We start from the raw sequence: 19440 nt of genomic DNA on the forward strand, positions 1-19440 counted from the left end.
AGGGAGGTTGGGGGAACTCCATCACTGGAGCTTTTTAAGAGCAGATTTAAAAAAAAAAAATTTAAATTAATGGAGATATCCTATCTCCTAGAACTGGAAGGGACCTTGAAAGGTCATCGAGTCCAGCCCCCTGCCTTCACTAGAAGGACCAAGTACTGATTTTGCCCCAGATCCTTAAGTGGCCCCCTCAAGGTCTGAAGTCACAACCCTGGGTTTAGACAAACACCTATCAGGGATGGTCTAGATAATACTTAATCCTGCCATGAGTACAGGGGACTGGACTAGATAAGCTCTCCAGGTCCCTTCCAGTCCTAGGATTCTGTATTTCAGGTAGATGGGAGGGATAGCTCAGTGGTTTGAGCATTGGCCTGCTAAACACAGGGTTGAGAGTTCAATCCTTGAGGGGGCCACTTAAGGATCTGGGTCAAAAAAATCAGTACTTGGTCCTGCTAGTGAAGGCAGCAGGCTGGACTCAATGACCTTTTGAGTTCCCTTCCAGCTTAGGAGATAGGTATATCTCCATATATTTAAGCTTACAAGAAGTGGAAGATTGGACAAATGACCAGGAAGGAGTATAAAAATATTGCTCAGGCATGCAGGAGTGAAATCAGGAAGGCCAAATCACACCTGGAGTTGCAGCTAGCAAGGGATGTTAAGAGTAACAAGAAGGGTTTCTTCAGGTATATTAGCAACAAGAAGAAAGTCAAGGAAAGTGTGGGCCCCTTACTGAATGAGGGAGGCAACCTAGTGACAGAGGATGTGGAAAAAGCTAATGTACTCAATGCTGTTTTTTTGCCTCTGTCTTCATGAACAAGGTCAGCTCCTAGACTGCTGCACTGGGCAGCACAGTATGGGGAGGAGGTGACCAGCCCTCTGTGGAGAAAGAAGTGGTTCGGGACTATTTAGAAAAACTAGACGAGCACAAGTCCATGGGGCCGGATGCGCTGCATCCGAAGGTGCTAAAGGAGTTGGCAGATGTGATTGCAGAGCCATTGGCCATTATCTTTGAAAACTCATGGTGATCCGGGGAGATCCCGGATGACTAGAAAAAGGTTAATGTGGTGCCCATCTTTAAAAAAGGAAGGAGGAGGATCCAGGGAACTACAGGCCAGTCAGACTCACCTCAGTCCCTGGAAAAATCATGGAGCAGGTCCTCAAGGAATCAATTCTGAAGCACTTCGAGGAGAGGAAAGTGACCAGGAACAGTCAGCATGGATTCGCCAAGGGCAAGTCATGCCTGACTAACCTAATTGCCTTCTATGAGGAGATAACTGGGTCTGTGGATGAGGGGAAAGCAGTGGATGTGTTATTCCTTGACTTTAGCAAAGCTTTTGATACAGTCTCCCACAGTATTCTTGCCAGCAAGTTAAAGAAGTATGGTCTGAATGAATGGACTATAAGGTGGATAGAAAGCTGGCTAGATTGTCAGGCTCAATGGGTAGTGATCAATGGCTCCATGTCTAGTTGGCAGCCGGTTTCAAGCAGAGTGCCCCAAGGGTCGGTCCTGGGGCCGGTTTTGTTCAATATCTTCATTAATGATCTGGAGGATGGCGTGGACTGCACTCTCCGCAAGTTTGCAGATGACACTAACCTGGGAGGAGTGGTAGATACGCTGGAGGATAGGGATAGGATACAGAGGGACCTAGACAAATTAGAGGATTGGGCCAAAAGAAATCTGATGAGGTTCAACAGGGACAAGTGGAGAGTCCTGCACTTAGGACGGAAGAATCCCATTCACTGTTACAGACTAGGGACCGAATGACTAGGAAGCAGTTCTGCAGAAAAGGACGTAGGGGTTACAGTGGACGAGAAGCTGGATGAGTCAACAGTGTGCCCTTGTTGCCAAGAAGCCTAACGGCATTTTGGGTTGTATAAGTAGGGGCATTGCCAGCAGATCAAGGGATGTGATCGTTCCCCTCTATTCGACATTGGTGAGGCCTCATCTGGAGTACTGTGTCCAGTTTTGGGCCCCACACTACAAGGAGGATGTGGAAAAATTGTAAAGAGTCCAGCGGAGGGCAACAAAAATGATTAGGGGGCTGGAGCACATGACTTATAGGTGAGGCTGAGGGAACTGGGATTGTTTAGTCTGCAGAAGAGAAGAATGAGGGGGGATTTGATAGCTGCTTTCAACTACCTGAAAGGGGGTTCCAAAGAGGATGGATCTAGACTGTTCTCAGTGGTACCTGATGACAGAACAAGGAGTAATGGTTTCAAGTTGCAGTCGGGGAGGTTTAGGTTGGATATTAGGAAAAACTTTTTCATTAGGAGGGTGGTAAAGCACTGGAATGGGTTACCTAGGGAGGTGGTGGAATCTCCTTCCTTAGGAGTTTTTAAGGTCAGGCTGGACAAAGCCCTGGCTGGGATGATTTATTTGACAATTGGTCCTGCTTTGAGTGGGGGGTTGTACTAGATGACCTCCTGAGGTCCTTTCCAACCCTGATATTCTATGATTCTATGTAAGGAAGTTACGTAGGCGCTGACTCCGTGGGTGCTTCATGGCTCCACAGGAAAAAAATGGTGCGTGCTCAACCCCCACCAGGAGCCCCACTATCAATGCCTCTCCAGTCAATATACAATGACTGGAAGATGAAGCTAGACAAATTCAGACAGGAAATAAGTTATAACTTTTTAACGGAAAGGATAATTAACCATTTGAATAACTTACCAAGGGTCGTGGTGGAGTCTTCATCGCTGGCAATTTTTAAATCAAGATTGGATGTTTTTCTAAGTGATATGCTCTAGTTCAACCAGGAATTAATTCAGGAAGTCTTATTCAGCCTATGACATACAGGTCGTCAGACTAGATGATCACAACTGTCCTTTTCTGGCCTTATAATCTATTAAGCAATTCCTGCCTTTTCAGTCTCTTTTCATATGAAAGTCTCTCCAGGCCCCAAACATTCTTGTCACCCATTTTTGACACACCCCACTCCCATATATTTCTGCAGTAGCCATTTTGAGCTGGGGTGGCCATTACTGTGCACAGTATTCTAGTGGAGGCAGTCCATTGATTTATATAATGGCATTATAATATTTTCCATATTATTCTCTATTCCATTCCTAATTTGTTAGTTTTTTTAACCACAGCTGTACATTGACCAGAGGTCTTCAGTGAGCTGTCTACAATGATTCCCATGTTCTTTTCCTTAGCTGACACCCCCAGTATGGTGTCTGAATAGTTCCAATTAGTCTGTCCCACATTTAGAACTTTGCATTTGTCAATGGCATATTTTACACAGCCACATTCACCGCTGCTTAAGTGTGTGCACGTCTCCTTAGAAGTCAATGGACTTTGCCTGCTTATTATTTGGGCTGCACAATAATCATACTTAGTATTTATGTAGCATGTTTCATCAATACGTGTCAGAGCACTTTAAAAAGGAGGGTAAATATCATTATCCTCATTTTACAAATAGGGAAAGTGAGGCACAGATAGGGGAGGCCTCAGAACAAGTGGCAAACCCTGGCTGCTCTATGTGTTTATTCTTTGATGATCTGACCTCATGCATGGCTTACTGCCCTTTCTGTTCACCCACACACAACAAATATTTTGTGCTCTAGCAATAAGTTGTGAATAAAGGGCTGAGTACCACTGTTTATCCAAAATGTTACTGGTGATTTTTTGTCTTTTCACCAGTTCTGCAAAGATGTGAAGGTTTCTGGAATTTTGTGGTGTTAGTTCATAGTTTTTGTTGTCTGTGTCAAAAATCATTTTTCACCCAGGGGATAAATGAAAGAACGTTCACAGAAGAAAATACAGAAGTTTACATTTTAAGTTCTAGCTGAGATCAAATTCTTCCCCTCACTGGATATTTTTCAAAAGTAGAGTGATGAAAGGCTGACTAGTGGTGTTATTTGTCATTACGGTGAGCCTACAGAAAGCTGCAAAATGTTTAGAGCTTTTCCTCCAAATCTGTAAAAGTTAACATATAAGCAATGTGCTTTTTAAAGCAGCTTCGTCACATAGCTTAGGACCCAAATGGAGGATTTTGCAAAATTAAAGTGGGGGAAAAGGTGGGGGGTAATTCCTAAAAACTAAAATTTACAGAAATATTTTCATGGCGTTTGAAAAAGCAATTCAGACCCATCTCTACATTAAGGCAGCAGTAAAGGCATCTATATAAAGGAAAGGTTTGGCTCCACATGAATGTCAGATTGTTAGTGTAAAACAGCTAATTAAGAATTACATTTATAATGAAAGGAAGAAAAATGACATTCCATGTTTCATAACCTGGAATTGTTGGTGCAGTCTCCTTCATGTAGGATGAGTTAGGAATTTAGCAGCAAATGAGATATAATTGATCTGCCATATGAATCAGGTTTTCATGAAACAATAAGAACACTCAGGAAAAGGCATAATTCTTTTTTTCTTCCTAACAAGCTGATGACAACAGCAACATGTACTATGCTGTGGCATTAGTGAAACGGAACAATTCCAATGCTTTCACCATCAATGATCTGAAAGGGAAAAAGTCCTGCCACACAGGATATGGGAGAATGGCTGGATGGAACATCCCTATTGGTGTTCTAATTAAAAGGGGCTTTATTAGGCCCATGGACTGCAATATTCCTCAAGGTAAGGGTTCCACACATCAGAAGATGCAGACACAGTTTGGTTGTGCCTTTTTTATTCAGGGAAGAAAAGTCCCAAGAGAAGTTTCGTAGCTCTGTGTCATACTAGTGTGTTTCATATTGGTATTAAATGCTTATCTTGATGCCTGAGGATTAGATCTGTTATGCCTGGGAAGGCTCATGGGAGTGATGCATGTAAACCTCTGTGCATCACATTGAGAAATTCCTCTTGTAGAATAGAAAACCCCCTTTTTTTCCCCATTTCATCTTATGGTTAACTCACCGCAAAACAATATGGGCCCAGTCCTTCCTCTCCTGCAAGCAGTCCTTACAGAATCAGTTGTAACACTGACAGACCTCAGTCATCAGCAGGTGGGATTGAACCTGGGGTCTCTGGACCTTAGTGCATGAGGCTCTACTGCATGAGCTAAACACCATAGAGCTGTTAGCTAAGGCTGTAGAACAGACTCATTAATCTCCCTCTCTAAGTGGTCTTGGTACCACTAAATGGGTTTTCATGAAACAATAAGGACACCCAGGAAAAGGCATAATTCTTCTTTTCTTCCCAACAAGCTGACGACAACAGCAACATGTACTATGCTGTGGCATTAGTGAAATAGAACACTTCCAATGCTTTCACTATCAATGATCTGAAAGGGTGTGGGTTACACAGTGTCATAAACGCTTTATACCTAAGGCCTTGGCTACACTTGAGAGTTACAGCGCAATAAAGCCACCCATAGCACTGTAACTTACTCCCCGTCCACACTGGCAAGGCACGTACAGCGCTGTATCTCCACGGCTACAGCGCTGCTTGTACTCCACCTCAGTGTGCACCTGTGGTGATAATTGCTGTCAATGGGGCTGCTTGTGTAAGTAAGGCTTGCAGCATTAGGCTCTTTGTTACACTTTTTATGGAAGTCCCGAATGAAGAAGAAACATGGAGCCAAATTCTGTGCAACCCCACTGAAGACAATATGATCAGACAGGATTTACTGGAAGTCGGTGGAGAATTTGACCTACAGTTCTTGTGTATTTTCCAACCTATGTGCACTGATCTGCAAGAACAGACTTCTGGGCTAAATATTTGAAAAGCTATGGCTTAATTGGGTGTACAGATTGTGCATGGGCCAAATCCTGAAAACTTTCTATTTCATCAAGACTTTATTGGAGTAAAGATTAAACAAGATCTGCAGGCTTTCAGCCCAGAATGAGTAGTTCTCGAAGTAGAGTTTTACCCCTGCAGTTGCATTTTAAATCAATAATGTGTGTGCAAATGAATGAACAAAGAAGTGGGCAGGCCTGGTATTGTAGGTAGCCTTCTTTAAATGTGCAAGTGTATTTTCTACACAGAGAGCACATTTTTGCGCTGAATTAATTGATTTGCATGTTTTAACAAACTGGACATGCAAAATCTTAAACCAACTTTCAGAAATGCAGCTGAAGTGCCTATTGTAATCAAAGCAGTTTGTTCCCCTGTTAACCAACTATAAGCTCAACATGTGCTCTTGGAGAATCTGACCCAATCTGTCCTTTGGCCTATCTTGCCAACTAACAATCTAGACTGCATTTTGAAGATGTTTTGAAAGATATAATTAGTCATTTCCAGTAAACTTAATATAATGTGCATGTTGCTGGCTTTTTAGTGAAACCTGCATTGTCATGTAATTAAATGATATTGTAACCTAGGTGTTTTGTGAATGGCTGACACTCACCTCTTCATGCTTTTTAAAGTCAGGTATGACAAAGCCTTGGCTGGGATGATTTAGTTGGAGATTGGTCCTGTTTTGAGCAGGGGGTTGGACTAGATGATCTCCTAAAAATCCCTTCCAACCCTGATATTCTATAATCTTTCTCTTTCCAGCTGTGAGTGACTTTTTCTCCGCTAGCTGTGTGCCTGCAGCCAAGATGGACAATTACCCATCAAAACTCTGTGAGCTTTGCATTGGCGATAATAGTGGAAACAATAAATGCGATGCAAGTACCCAGGAACGTTATTATAGCTACAGTGGAGCCTTCAGGTAATGAACAAAATCATTGTGCAACGTGGATGCTTATTTTGCAAAAGATGAGGAGGCATTATTGTACTCAATGTAATTGTAGCCCTGTTGGTTCCAGGATATTAGAGAGACAAGGTGGGTGAGGTCAAGTAAAAGATATTACCTCACTCACCTTGTTCTCTAATAAGTTTAACATGGCACTTATCCCGCAAATCTCTCCCAGAAGTCCAGCAATAAAAATGTACCAAAAAGCTTCCACTTCATGTCATCCATCTCTCTGTTGACACACCACCTCTTTGGTACATTAAGCATCTCTCTTTGTGTGCATCCATCACAGCCCTGGGTAGCACATCTTGCTGCAAGAAATTGCTTCTGTCCATGCCTTGATTGAGATGGTGGGGATTGGACTCCTGGAAAACTGTTAGATCCTAGACCACGAGTCTAGGAATACCATCTCCCCACCCAAATCCTCTCTCAGGAGTTAATCCCAGGACCAACACTGCTCTCAACAATAAAACAACTCTTATCTAAGCAGGGCAATGGTGGTGGAATGCGGGACTCACCCTTGCGGCACCTCCTGCTGGTCTCTTCCGGGCATTAGCTCTGCAAGCCTTGGAGCGCCCTCTGCAGGCCGGTGTCCCGCTGCCGCTTGGCCCCCATGTCCCCCCCCAGACTCTAGTTGACCCTTTCACTGGGTGCTGCCCCCTGGCCGTACACCCCCTCAATCTCAGGGTCTCCCCTCCACCCCATCCCCACCTCACCTCAGTTGTAGGCTACTGCCAGTCACCAACTAGCCCCCATTCCCTGGGGCAGACTGCAGTATAAGCCACTCCTCACTGGCAAGCAGGGTTTGGGCCTGCTGCCTTCCTCTGCCCTTGGGCTGCCCCCTGCAACACCAATACCTATTTGGTCTTATACTAGGCCTGCAGCCTGGGGGGTTTCCAGGCCAGAGCTCCCCAGCTCTGCCTCACTCTAGGCACCCTGAGCTTCCCAGCAGCCAGGCCCCCCTCCCTCTCTGTGAAGGCAGAGAGAGACTGTTTGGGCTTCTGGCTCGCAGCCTCTTATAAGGACCGGCTGGGCCTGATTGGGGCGTGGCCCCAGCTGCTACTGCCTTCCCCAATCAGCCCAGGATTTCCTTCACAGCCTCAGCCTTCTCCCAGGGCTGGCTTTAACCCTTCCAGTGCTGGAGCGGGTGACCACCCCACTACAAGTGGTATATAGCCAATCTGGGACTGCTAGTAGCAAATATCCCCAGTAGCCAGTGATGGGATACTAAATGGAAAGGGCTCTGAGTTACTACAGAGAATTCTTTCCTGGTGTCAGAGTAGCAGCCGTGTTAGTCTATATCCACAAAAAGAACAGGAGTACTTGTGGCACCTGAGAGACTTACAAATTTATTTGAGCATAAGCTTTCATGGGCTACATATTGAATCTATTTCCCCATGTTAAGTATCCCCACACTTTCTTGTCAACTGTCTGAAATGGGCCATCTTGATTATCACTACAAAAGTTTTTTTTTCTCCTGCTGATAATAGCTCATCTTAATTAATTAGCTTCTTACAGTTGGTATGGCTACTTCCACCTTTTCATGTTCTCTGTATGTGTATATATATCTCCTTACTATATGTTCCATTCTGTAGCCCACGAAAGCTTATGCTCAAATAAATTTGTTAGTCTCTAAGGTGCCACAAGCACACCTGTTCTTTCCTGGTGTGTGGCTTTTGGGTGCTGCTCAAATGCTCAAGGTCCAACTGATCACCATATCTGGGGTTGGGAAGGAATTTATTTACCAGGTCAGATTGGCAGAGACACTGAGGTTTTTCGCCTTACTCTGCAGCATGGGGACAGGTCACTTGCAGGTTTAAACTAGTGTAAATGGTGGATTCTCTGTAACTTGAAGTCTTTAAATCATTATTTGAGCACTTCAATAACTCAGCCAGATATTATTGGTCTATTACAGGAGAGGGTGGGTGAGGTTCTCTGGCCTTTGTCAGACTAGATGATCATGATGGTCCCTTCTGGCCTTAAAGTCTGAGTCGAGTAGCTGCCTTAAAACAGGATTTATTACAAATAAAGAGAATTAAAATAAATGGTTTGCATAACATACCTCATTTGGATACTCAGCCTGAGCCCAGAGAGGTTTTTTCCCCTAGCTTAGCTAGAGAAGAAAGAATGCTCTTGCATGTCTAAAGAGCAACTCCCTTCTCTGACCTCTGCTGTTCAATGTATCAGTGTCATGCTCCTGTGTCCAAGCGATAGCTGTTTCCCATTTCTTCACCCTAAATCCTTTATAAACCTCTGCCACCCAACCCCGGATCTAACCCTATTTTCCCCAAACACTTTTCTGAAGATAAATACACATACAGTAGGGTTGGCAAGCACTTGCTTTCCCACCTTCCAGGAGATAATAGCTGCCTTTCAAATGCCTAACTATTGAACTCAAGCACAGCCTTTTACAAATCATTTTGTCCGGCTGTATCCAGCTTATCCAGACTTCTTTTCTTTTTAACCACCTAAGCAATTTTCCCTTGCCATGGAATGTAGATTAGTGGCAGACCCCAGACCTTCTGTCACACTTCATAGCTTCAGGTAATCATTTAGCAATCAACAAACTGATAAGCAACAAATGTCATTGTGGCTGAGCTGTGTCATTTGTTCTAAGATAATGTACCACCATGAAGGTGTCTCAAGTCTAGAGATGGATTAAGGTCTCCTGGGACCCTGGGCCAGAGCAAGGGTGGGGGCGCTGGCACTAGAACTGTGGCCCCATCCCAGCCCTTCCACCTGTGGCCCTACCCATGGTCCCACCCCATTCCTTCCCTTTTTCTGTGGCCCCACCCCCATTCCACCCTTGGCCCCTCTCCGTCCACTTGTGGCCCCACCCCATTCCACTCCCTCTGCCTGAGGCCCTGCCCATGGCCCCAACCCATTCCGCTCCTGCCCCACCACTCTCTCCTTTCCAGTGCACACCATCCCCCACTGAGGCCCCAAACCTGGGAAGCTCTGTCCCCCTGAGAGCTCCTCCAGCTCTGGGGCTGAGATGAAGGGAGATTTTTGCCAGGAGCCCCAAATTAGCTGGGGCCCTTGGGCATGGCCCCTTTGGCTTGTGAAGTAATCCGCCAATCCTCAAGTCTTATGTGGGAATCACAACATTTTTTTTATGAGGAGGAATTTCAAGAAGTGAAGATGTTTAGCCTAAGAGTTATGGGAAAGACTTGAATACAGGGTATAGGTATTTAAAAGGTTCATGCTACAACATTTAGGAGAAATTCAAGGTCATGATCTGATAGTAAAGGCTGTACCTGGGATTTATATTATGGGGAACGTTTTCTCTAAGAGAATCATGAGAATTTGGGCTAGACAGACTTCAGGAAGAGGGACTGGAAAAAGTGGGGAAATTGAACAGAATAGCTATTGTGGAATAAGCTTATTCCGCAATAGCCATTCAAGATCTATTTCCCCATGTAAGCAAACCCAAATAGAAATAGTTGGACACATCAAGTATACCTGCTGAATATGAGGTCTTTACAGAAATGGATAAGGAAATAGGAAAAGAATGGTCATTACTAGTCACTTTAAGTCACTTAGAAGCAGTGACTCTGAAAAAGATTTGGGGGTCCAGTTAGATAAGCAATTGAACATGTGCTCTCAGTGCAATGCTGTGGCCAAAAGCGAGAATGCAGTCCTTGGATGCATAAACAGGGGAATCATGAGTAAGTGTATGTCTACACTACAGGATTAATCCGAATTTATATCATTCGAATTTTGGAAACAGATTGTATAAAGTCGAATGTATGCGGCGACACTAAGCACATTAATTCGGCGGTGTGCGTCCATGTACCGGGGCTAGTGTCGATTTCCGGAGTGTTGCACTGTGGGTAGTTATCCCATAGCTATCCCATAGTTCCCGCAGTCTCCCCCGCCCATTGGAATTCAGGGTTGAGATCCCAGTGCCTGATGGGCCGCAGGTGGTTCTGGGTACAGCCTCACCCCCTCCCTCCATGAAAGCAACGGCAGACAACCATTTTGCGCCTTTTTTCCTGGGTGAACACTGCAGACTCCATACTACGGCAAACATGGAGCCCGCTCAGCTCAAGACAGCAGTCATGAACATTGTAAACATCTTGCGCGTTCTCGTGCAGTTTATGCTGAGGCAGGACCAGAAAAACAAGGCAAGGAGGAGGCGGTGACGGCAGCACAGCGACAAGTGTGATGAAGATATGGACATGGACACAGAATTCTCTCAAACGGCGGGCCCCGGTGCTTTGGAGATCATGTTGTTAATGGGGCAGGTTCTAGCCGTGGAACGCCGATTCTGGGCCCGGGAAACAAGCACAGACTGGTGGGACCGCATAGTGTTGCAGGTGTGGGATGATTCCCAGTGGCTGCGAAACTTTCGCATGCGTAAGGGCACTTTCATGGAACTTTGTGACTTGCTGTCCCCTGCCCTGAAGTGCCAGAATACCAAGATGAGAGCAGCCCTCACAGTTGAGAAGCGAGTGGCGATAGCCCTGTGGAAGCAACCCCAGACAACTACCGGTCAGTTGGGAATCAATTTGGAGTGGGCAAATCTACTGTGGGGGCTGCTGTGATGCAAGTAACCAAAGCAATCACTGAGGTGCTGCTACAAAAGGTAGTGACTCTGGGAAATGTGCAGGTCATAGTGGATGGCTTTGCTGCAATGGGATTCCCTAACTGTGGTGGGGCGATAGATGGAACCCATATCCCTATCTTGGCACCGGAGCACCAGGGTACCCAGTACATAAACCGCAAGGGATACTTTTCAATGGTGCTGCAAGCACTTGTGGATCACAAGGGACGTTTCACCAACATCAACGTGGGCTGGCCGGGAAGGGTTCATGACGCTCGCGTCTTCAGGAACACTAATCTGTTTAAACAGCTGCAGCAAGGGACTTACTTCCTGGACCAGAAAATAACTGTTGGGGATGTTGAAATGCCAATAGTTATTCTTGGGGACCCAGCCTACCCCTTAATGCCATGGCTCATGAAGCCATACACAGGCAGCCTGGACAGGAGTCAGGAGCTGTTCAACTACAGGCTGAGCAAGTGCAGAATGGTGGTAGAATGTGCACTTGGCCGTTTAAAAGGTCGCTGGCGATCGTTACTGACTCATTCAGACCTCAGCCAAACCAATATCCCCATTGTTATTTCTGCTTGCTGTGTGCTCCACAATCTCTGTGAGAGTAAGGGGGAGACCTTTATGGCGGGGTGGGAGGCTGAGGCAAATCGCCTGGCAGCTGATTACGCACAGTCAGACACCAGGGCAATTAGAAGAGCACACCGGGAAGCGCTGTGCATCAGAGAAGCTTTGAAAACCAGTTTCATGACTGGCCAAGCTACAGTTTGAAATTTCTGTTTGTTTCTCCTTCATGAAAACCCGCCCCCTTTATTGACTCATTCTCTGTAAGGAACCCACCCTCCCCCTTCCCCCATCTTGCTTTCAAAGGAAATAAAGTCACTATCATTTAAAAATCATTTATGCTTTATTAATTGATTATAAAAAGAGGGAGAGAACCCGGGTGGGGTTTGGGAGGAGGATCGGCGGGAAGGAAAAGGGCACTAAAAAAAGGTTAAAAAAATGACAGCCTTTTGCTTGGGCTGTCCACTGGGGTGGAATGGGAGGGTGTACTGAGCCCCCCCCCCCCCGCGTTCTTACACGTCTGGGTGAGGAGGCTATGGAACATGGTGAAGGGGGAGGAGGGTTATACAGGGGCTGTAGCAGCACTCTGTTATCCTGCTGTTGTTCCTGAAGCTCCACCAGACGCCGGAGCATGTCTGTTTGCTCACGCAGCAGCCCCAGAGTTGCATCCTGCCTCCTCTGATCTTCCTGCCGCCACCTCTCATCTCGAGCGTCTCTCCTCTCCTCACGTTGGTCCCTCATGTCCTCACGTTGGTCCCTCCTGTCCTCACGTTCACTGGCTTCTTTCCTATACTTTGAAACCGTGTCCTTCCACTCATTCAGATGAGCTCTTTCACTGCGGGTGGATTCCATGATTTCTGCGAACATCTTGTCTCGCATCTTCTTTTTCCGACGCCTTATCTGAGATAGCCTTCGGGACGGAGGAGGGAGGTTTGAAAAATTTGCAGCTGCTGGAGGGAGGGAAAAAAGGAGAGAATTTTTTAAAAAGATAAATTTTGCAGAACAATGCTTATACTCTTTCACGGTGACCAACACTATTCACATTACATAGTACATGTGATTTCTGTGCAAGGTCGTATTTTGCCTCTTAATATTGAGTGCCTGTGGCTTTGCTGCTAGAGATCGCAGACGCAGGTCCAGGCAACAGAATTTGGCTTGCATGCAGCCATGGTAAGCCATTGTCTTTCAGCTTCTGCGTCCTCCTTTCCCACATACCAAGCAAAGCCCGTTGAGTGCTGCGGTTTTCCTGTTAACCTTCAGCAGCAGAAAACAAACTAACCGCCCCCCATCCAATTCTCTGGATGATCACTTTATCCCTCCCCCCACCGTGTGGCTGGTATCAGGGAAGATCCCTGCAGGAACCAAACTAACACACCCCACCCCGCCATGAATTCTCTGGGATGATCGCTTTACCCCTCCCCCCACCGCATGGCTGGTATCAGGGAAGATCCCTGCTAGCCAAACGCGAAAAGCTCTGGGCCAATTCCCCCCCACCCCCCGCGCTTGGCTAACGGCAGGGAAAGATTTCTTTTTCAGCCACATGTAAACAGCCCAGTAGGAACGGCCACCTCTGTCCCCTTAATTAAATTCCCATATTTCAACCAGGTTACCATAAGTGATATCACTCTCCTGAGGATTACACAGCGAGATAAAGAACGGATGTTGCTTGAATGCCAGCAAACACCAGGACCATACGCTGCCAGGCTTTGTCATGCAGTAATACCAGATTACTTGCTGCAAGCATGGCGCGGTCAAGTGTCCTACCATGGAGGACGGAATAAGGCTGCACTGCCCAGAAACCTTGTGGCAAGGCTTTTGGAGTACCTCCAGGAGAGCTTCATGGAGATGTCCCTGGAGGATTTCCGCTCCATCCCCAGACACGTTAACAGACTTTTCCAGTAGCTATACTGGCCGCGAATGCATCTCAAGTCCTCAGGGCAAAGTAATCATTAACAAACGCTTGCTTTTAAAACAAGTTTTATATTTTAAAAGGTAAACTCACCTGAGGTCCCTTCCATGGGGTCATGGTTTTGGATACTGGCTTGGGAGGGTTGGGAGGGTACTTCAGTCAGGCTGAGAAAAATATCCTGGCTGTTGGGGAGAATGGAGTGCTGGGTGCTCTCGTCGTCCTCCTCCTCCTCCTCCTCTTCCCAGTCCGCAGAATCCTCAGGTGTAGCTAATGAGATTATCCCCGCCTCGGAATCCACGGTCAGAGGTGGGGTAGTGGTGGCGGTCCCCCCTAGAACTGCATGCAGCTCGGCGTAGAAGCGGCATGTGCGTGGCTCTGACCCGGAGCGACCGTTTGCCTCCTTTGTTTTTTGATAGGCTTGTTGAGCTCCTTGACTTTCACGCGGCACTGATCTGAGTCCCTATTGTGGCCTCTCTCCATCATGCCCTTGGAGATTTTTTCAAAAGTTTTGGCATTTCGTCTTTTCGAACGAAGTTCTGCTAGCACTGAATCCTCTCCCCATATAGCAATCAGATCCAGTACCTCCCGTACGGTCCATGCTGGTGCTTTTTTTCGATTATCGGCCTGCATGGTTACCTGTGCTGATGAGCTCTCTGTGGTCACCTGTGCTCTCCACGCTGGGCAAACAGGAAACAAAATTCAAATGTTCGCGGGGCTTTTCCTGTCTACCTGGCCAGTGCATCCGAGTTCAGATTGCTGTCCAGAGCGGTCACAATGGTGCACTGTGGGATAGCTCCCGGAGGCCAATACCATAGAATTGCGGCCACACTAACCCTAATTTGAAATGACAATATCGATTTTGGCACTACTCTGCTCGTCGGGGTGGAGTACAGAAATCGATTTTAAGAGCCCTTTATTTTGAAATAAATGGCTTCGTTGTGTGGACGGGTGCAGGGTTAAGTCGATTTAATGCTGCTAAATCCGAATTAAAGTCATAGTGTAGACTAGGCCTAGGAGTAGAGAGATTACTTTACCTCTCTGTCTGGCACTGGTGCAAGCACTGCTGTAATACCATGTCCAGTTCTGGTGTCCACAGTTCAAGAAGGATGTTGATAAATTGGAGAGGTTTCACAGAACATGGGTTTACCAAAGATGCATCATGCCAGGCTAACCTGATTTTCTTCATTGAGAAAATAATTCATTTTTTTAGATAAGGGAAATACAGTAGATCTAATATACTTGGACTTCAGTGAATTATTAGAAACTTTACTGTGCGGAAAATTATTAGTTAAATTAAAGAAGATGGGGATTAGTAGAAGAATTGTAAGGTGGATAAAGAACTAGCTAAAGGGGAAAAGTGGAAGAATTCATATCCCAAGAGGATGCATATCGAGCCAAAGACTCTAGGTGTAATAAATGCACAAAGTATGGACATTTTGTGTCTGTTTGTCTCACCAAAGCAGTTAGGGAGTTGACTCATATTACAGGCAATCAAGAGACACTGTTTCTGGGATCTATCAGGTGTGATGACACAGAACCTGCTTGGAGAGTGAAACTTGCCTATTCATGGAAAGACTATTGACTTTAAAAGTGATTCAGGAGTAGACCTCACAGTCGACTGAGACAGGATTTATAATAACCTTCAACCCCTTCCAGAGCTGAAGTCACCTGACACAACTCTGCCTAGCCCTGGAAGTAGGGTGACCAGAGAGCAAGTGTGAAAAATCAGGACAGGGGGTGCGGAGTAATTGGCACCTATATAAGAAAAAGCCCCAAATATCAGGACTGTCCCTATAAAATCGGGACATATGGTCACCCTACCTGGAAGTATTCTGAGCTGCATGGGTCAGTTCACTATGGAAATAATTTACAAAGACAAAAGCTATGCGTTCCGATACATATTATCAAAGATCAACAATTTGCTTAGATGCAGCATGGTAGCCATGATGGGCCTAATGAGAAATGTGGAAAAATTCGATGGAGTATTTGAGGATATTGGACTTTGGAAAGGAGATCCAGTACAAATCAACTTGAGAAAATACTGAACGATACAATATACAACTACCTGAAAGGGGGTTCCAAAGAGGATGGATCGAGACTGTTCTCAGTGGTACCAGATGACAGAACAAGGAGTAATGGTCTCAGGTTGCAGTGGGGGAGGTTTAGGTTGGATATTAGGAAAAACTTTTTCACTCAGAGGGTGGTGAAGCACTGGGATGGGTTACCTAGGGAGGTGGTGGAATCTCCTTCCTTAGAGATTTTTAAGGTCAGGCTTGACAAAGCCCTGGCTGGGATGATTTAGTTGGGGATTGGTCCTGCTTTGAGCAGGGGGTTAGACTAGATGACCTTCTGAGGTCCCGTCCAACCCTAATATTCTATGATTCTATGATACAAATACCTCTAACAAACAGACCTTGGAAGATACTAGCTGAAGATTTATGCAGATTCAAAGGACATCATTACCTGATCGTTGTGGACTATTTTTTCAAGTATATAGAAATAATGTACTTGAAAGACATAACATGTTACAGTGTTATAGAGAAACTGAAGTGCATTTTTGCTTACTTAGGTATTCCATATTAACTAGTGATAGACAACAGACCACAATTCACTGCAATGGAATTTAAATCTTTCTGAACCAAATATGATTTTGATCATATTACTAGCAGCCTACATTACTTACATGTGTGTGGAGAGGCTGAGAGAGCTGTACAGACGGCCAAGAAAATCCTATAGCAGGAAGAGCCATTCCTTGCTCTTGTGAGTTATAGATCAATACCAATAACAGCTACTGGATCTGGTTATTGATAAAATGTATAGTCAAATGCTTGACCACACTTTGTTTCATCATGAAATAGTCTCAGGAGACCAAAATAACCAATATCAGACAAATGTATTGGTATGAGCTTATAATAATATAGTACAGGAAAAAAGCTCTATACAATACCAGTCTCCAGGAAACCATCTCATGTAGTGTTGTTACATTCACCTTAAGCAAAAGGTGTGCTCCGAAAGTTACACATTTCAGCTGATTGTATTTGTATGATAATTTTACAAATTACATATTTCTTTACATGTCATGAAAATTCAACTAATCAATTTGTTCTAGTTCCTTAACATGTCCTGTTCCTGTCCTTATCTTTGTTTTGGATATTAGCACTCCAAGTACTGGTCCATGAAGGTATTTTCTAGGTTTGTACCAGGGTAGAACAACCATTATGTCTTGTCCTCTTCCTTTGGGATATTCCAGTACTGGCCTGAGAGACTAACTCCCTACCTTTTGCTATGGTAAAATACCTCATATGTCCTGATCTTGACAGCTTTCCTATCTACTTACGCCAAAGCTTATTTCAGCTAATGCAAGGTATTATGGGCTATTTAGCATGAGTGAATAGGGTTATAGTAAAGGTATAGGCCAATTTAGTATAGAACTGCTATAATGTTTGTGCTTAAAGCTGTTTGTGCTTAATACATACAAGCAGTGGTGTAGCCAGGTGGAAGAAACAGGGGGAGCGGGAAAAAAAAAAAGGCGCCACCTGCAGCAGCGCTTTTACTGACGGGGCAATGCTCTGGGTCTTCGGCGGGACCTTCACTCGCTCCACAGGTCTTCGGCAGCATTTCGGTGATGAAGCTTCAGTGCCGCCGAAGACACTCGGAGCTAGTGAAGTGCCCATTGCCGAAGACCCGGAGCGCCGCCCTGTCAGTAAAAGCACCGCAGCGGGTGGTGCCTTTTTTTTCCCCCGCTCCCGGGTGAGTAAAATTAAAAAGGCGCCATTTGTGCTCAGTGTGGGAGTGGCTGCTGCCCCGCTCCCCCCTAGCTACCCTACAGCATACATGGTCTGGATAATACATATTAATATGAGCTAGATAGATATAAATATTGATTGTTATATAGAGAAATAGATATATGCTAACCGGCATATATTGGTCAACATAGACTAGCACAGCTCCTGAAGGTAAGACAGTTCAGAAGTACAAAAGAATTATTTGCAAAAGAATCTATCACCAAAGTGGACAGATATGAAGAAAGTAGCCATATTGGATGAAAAGGCAAAAAGAGCTTACGAATGCTTTTACAACAGCTGACACTCGGTTAGAAAATTGCAGTGTCTAGAACCTGGTGACTCCATTTGTATCAAATTGGATGAAGAAAAAGTTTGGCCACTTCCAGCTGCATGGGCAGCACGAATAAGAGGCTGGAAGATTTAACCTCCCCAAAAAAGGCTGGCCATGTAAGGAGAAAGAAATCCCAGATGTAACACAGGTCACCTCCCTTTGGAGGGATGCCATCCCGCTGCCTTTGGAGCACTGCCACCGGAAGCACCCTAGAAGTAGGAGGGGCACCAGTTCCTGGACTGTGTCCCCACCTGTGCTCCACCCCTGCTCCTCCCCGAGGCCCTGCTGTTGCTCAGTCTCTTCCCGTGAAGCCTCACCCCCTCCACACCGCCTCTTCCTCCTAAAGCCCCCTCCTTCGTTCTGCCTCTTCCCCCGAGTCTCTCCCACCTGCCACTTGTTCCTCTCCACCCCCTTTCCCCGTTGCTTGTCCTTAAGGCAGGAAAAAGGTGGGAGGGCATAGCCTTCCCACTTTTAAAAGTGATGGGCTATGCCCTCCCACTTTTTTCCTGCCTTATGGGCGAACGATGGGGGGACGGGGAAGGGATGCAGAGGAATGAGCGGTGGGCGGGGGACCTTGGGGGAAGAGGTGGAGTGGGGGGTGGGAAGAGGTGGAGCGAGGACAGGGCCTCAGGGGAACAGGCAGGGTGGTAAGAGGTGGCATGGGGGAAGGCCTTGGGGGAACAGGCTGAGCAGGGGCAGGGTCTGGGGGCAGAGGGAGCTGCCATCGCTCACATAAGCCTCCCCAAATGAAAGAGTCACACACCACCTATGTCCAGCTGTCATAAAGAAAAAGAATTCAGCACCTAGGCCATATGTGATGGAGACCAACATTGGAAAGTTCAATAGAAACCATCAACATCTACAGTTTGCTCTTCAGAAAATACAGTCAACAGAGCAAACTCTACTGATGGGATGCAGAGCAAGAAGATGATGACTCAAGACTTCCAAACCACCAACAACTAGATGACAAAGTTGTTATGTGTTTGGGTTGTGTAGTTAGAAAACCAGTATGATTCAGAGACATGTTACAGACTGAACTTCAAAGACAGCGTGATAGTGTAAATTTTGTAAATGATAAGAGAAGTTAAAGGAGGTGATGAAATGGACTGCTAAATTGTATTCTACTATTCCACCAATAGGTGGTGCTATGTGTAACATTTTATTTAAGTGACCCTTAGTCATACTTGGCAAAACATTAAGGGATCTTATAGTGAACACATCTGGTGTGTATCCCTCTGAGGAGGAAGCTCTTTTCTCAGTCCATAACTGATACAGCAGCCTGACCTGCTAATAGAAGCCCTGCAACCTACCATGTACAAGAAACACATAAGTAGTGAAGTCAGTAAGGTCACTTTTATTAGTAATATATGCTAGATCAGATCCTAATCTTTTGAAGTATTTTGGTAGACAGTTTTTATGAAAGCTACTATACAAACTAAAGATGCATTCATTACATTGCACTGTATTGAGTTTGTATGTCATTGCATTGTATTGCATTGAATTTTGTCCCTTATTTATTTTAAGGTGTCTGATGGAGGATTCTGGTGATGTGGCCTTTGTCAAGCATTCAACAGTTTTTGAGAACACCGATGGTATTTACTTTTAAATACGTTTTTATTACAACTCATTATTTTTGTAGTCCTCTTTATTCTGAAGCATTCAGTGAGTCACAATGGCGA

General features: G+C 45.4%; 1 protein-coding gene across 3 annotated transcripts in view; it reads left to right on the forward strand.

Annotated features, from left to right (window-relative positions):
- MELTF (melanotransferrin) overlaps positions 1-19440 on the forward strand; it is a 74648-nt gene that overhangs the window by 46918 nt on the left and 8290 nt on the right. For all 3 annotated transcript variants that reach the window (XR_004647226.1, XR_004647227.1, XM_034782440.1), the window contains exons 11-13: positions 4385-4579; positions 6440-6596; positions 19286-19353. Coding sequence is in view for 1 of the 3 variants with exons in the window: in XM_034782440.1 (XP_034638331.1) it covers positions 4385-4579; positions 6440-6596; positions 19286-19353 (420 nt within the window). In the remaining 2 variants the exon portion in view is untranslated. The remainder of the gene's footprint in view (positions 1-4384; positions 4580-6439; positions 6597-19285; positions 19354-19440) is intronic.

Source organism: Trachemys scripta, chromosome 9, assembly GCF_013100865.1.
Source record: "Trachemys scripta elegans isolate TJP31775 chromosome 9, CAS_Tse_1.0, whole genome shotgun sequence".
In the NCBI taxonomy this organism is placed as follows: Eukaryota; Metazoa; Chordata; order Testudines; family Emydidae; genus Trachemys; species Trachemys scripta.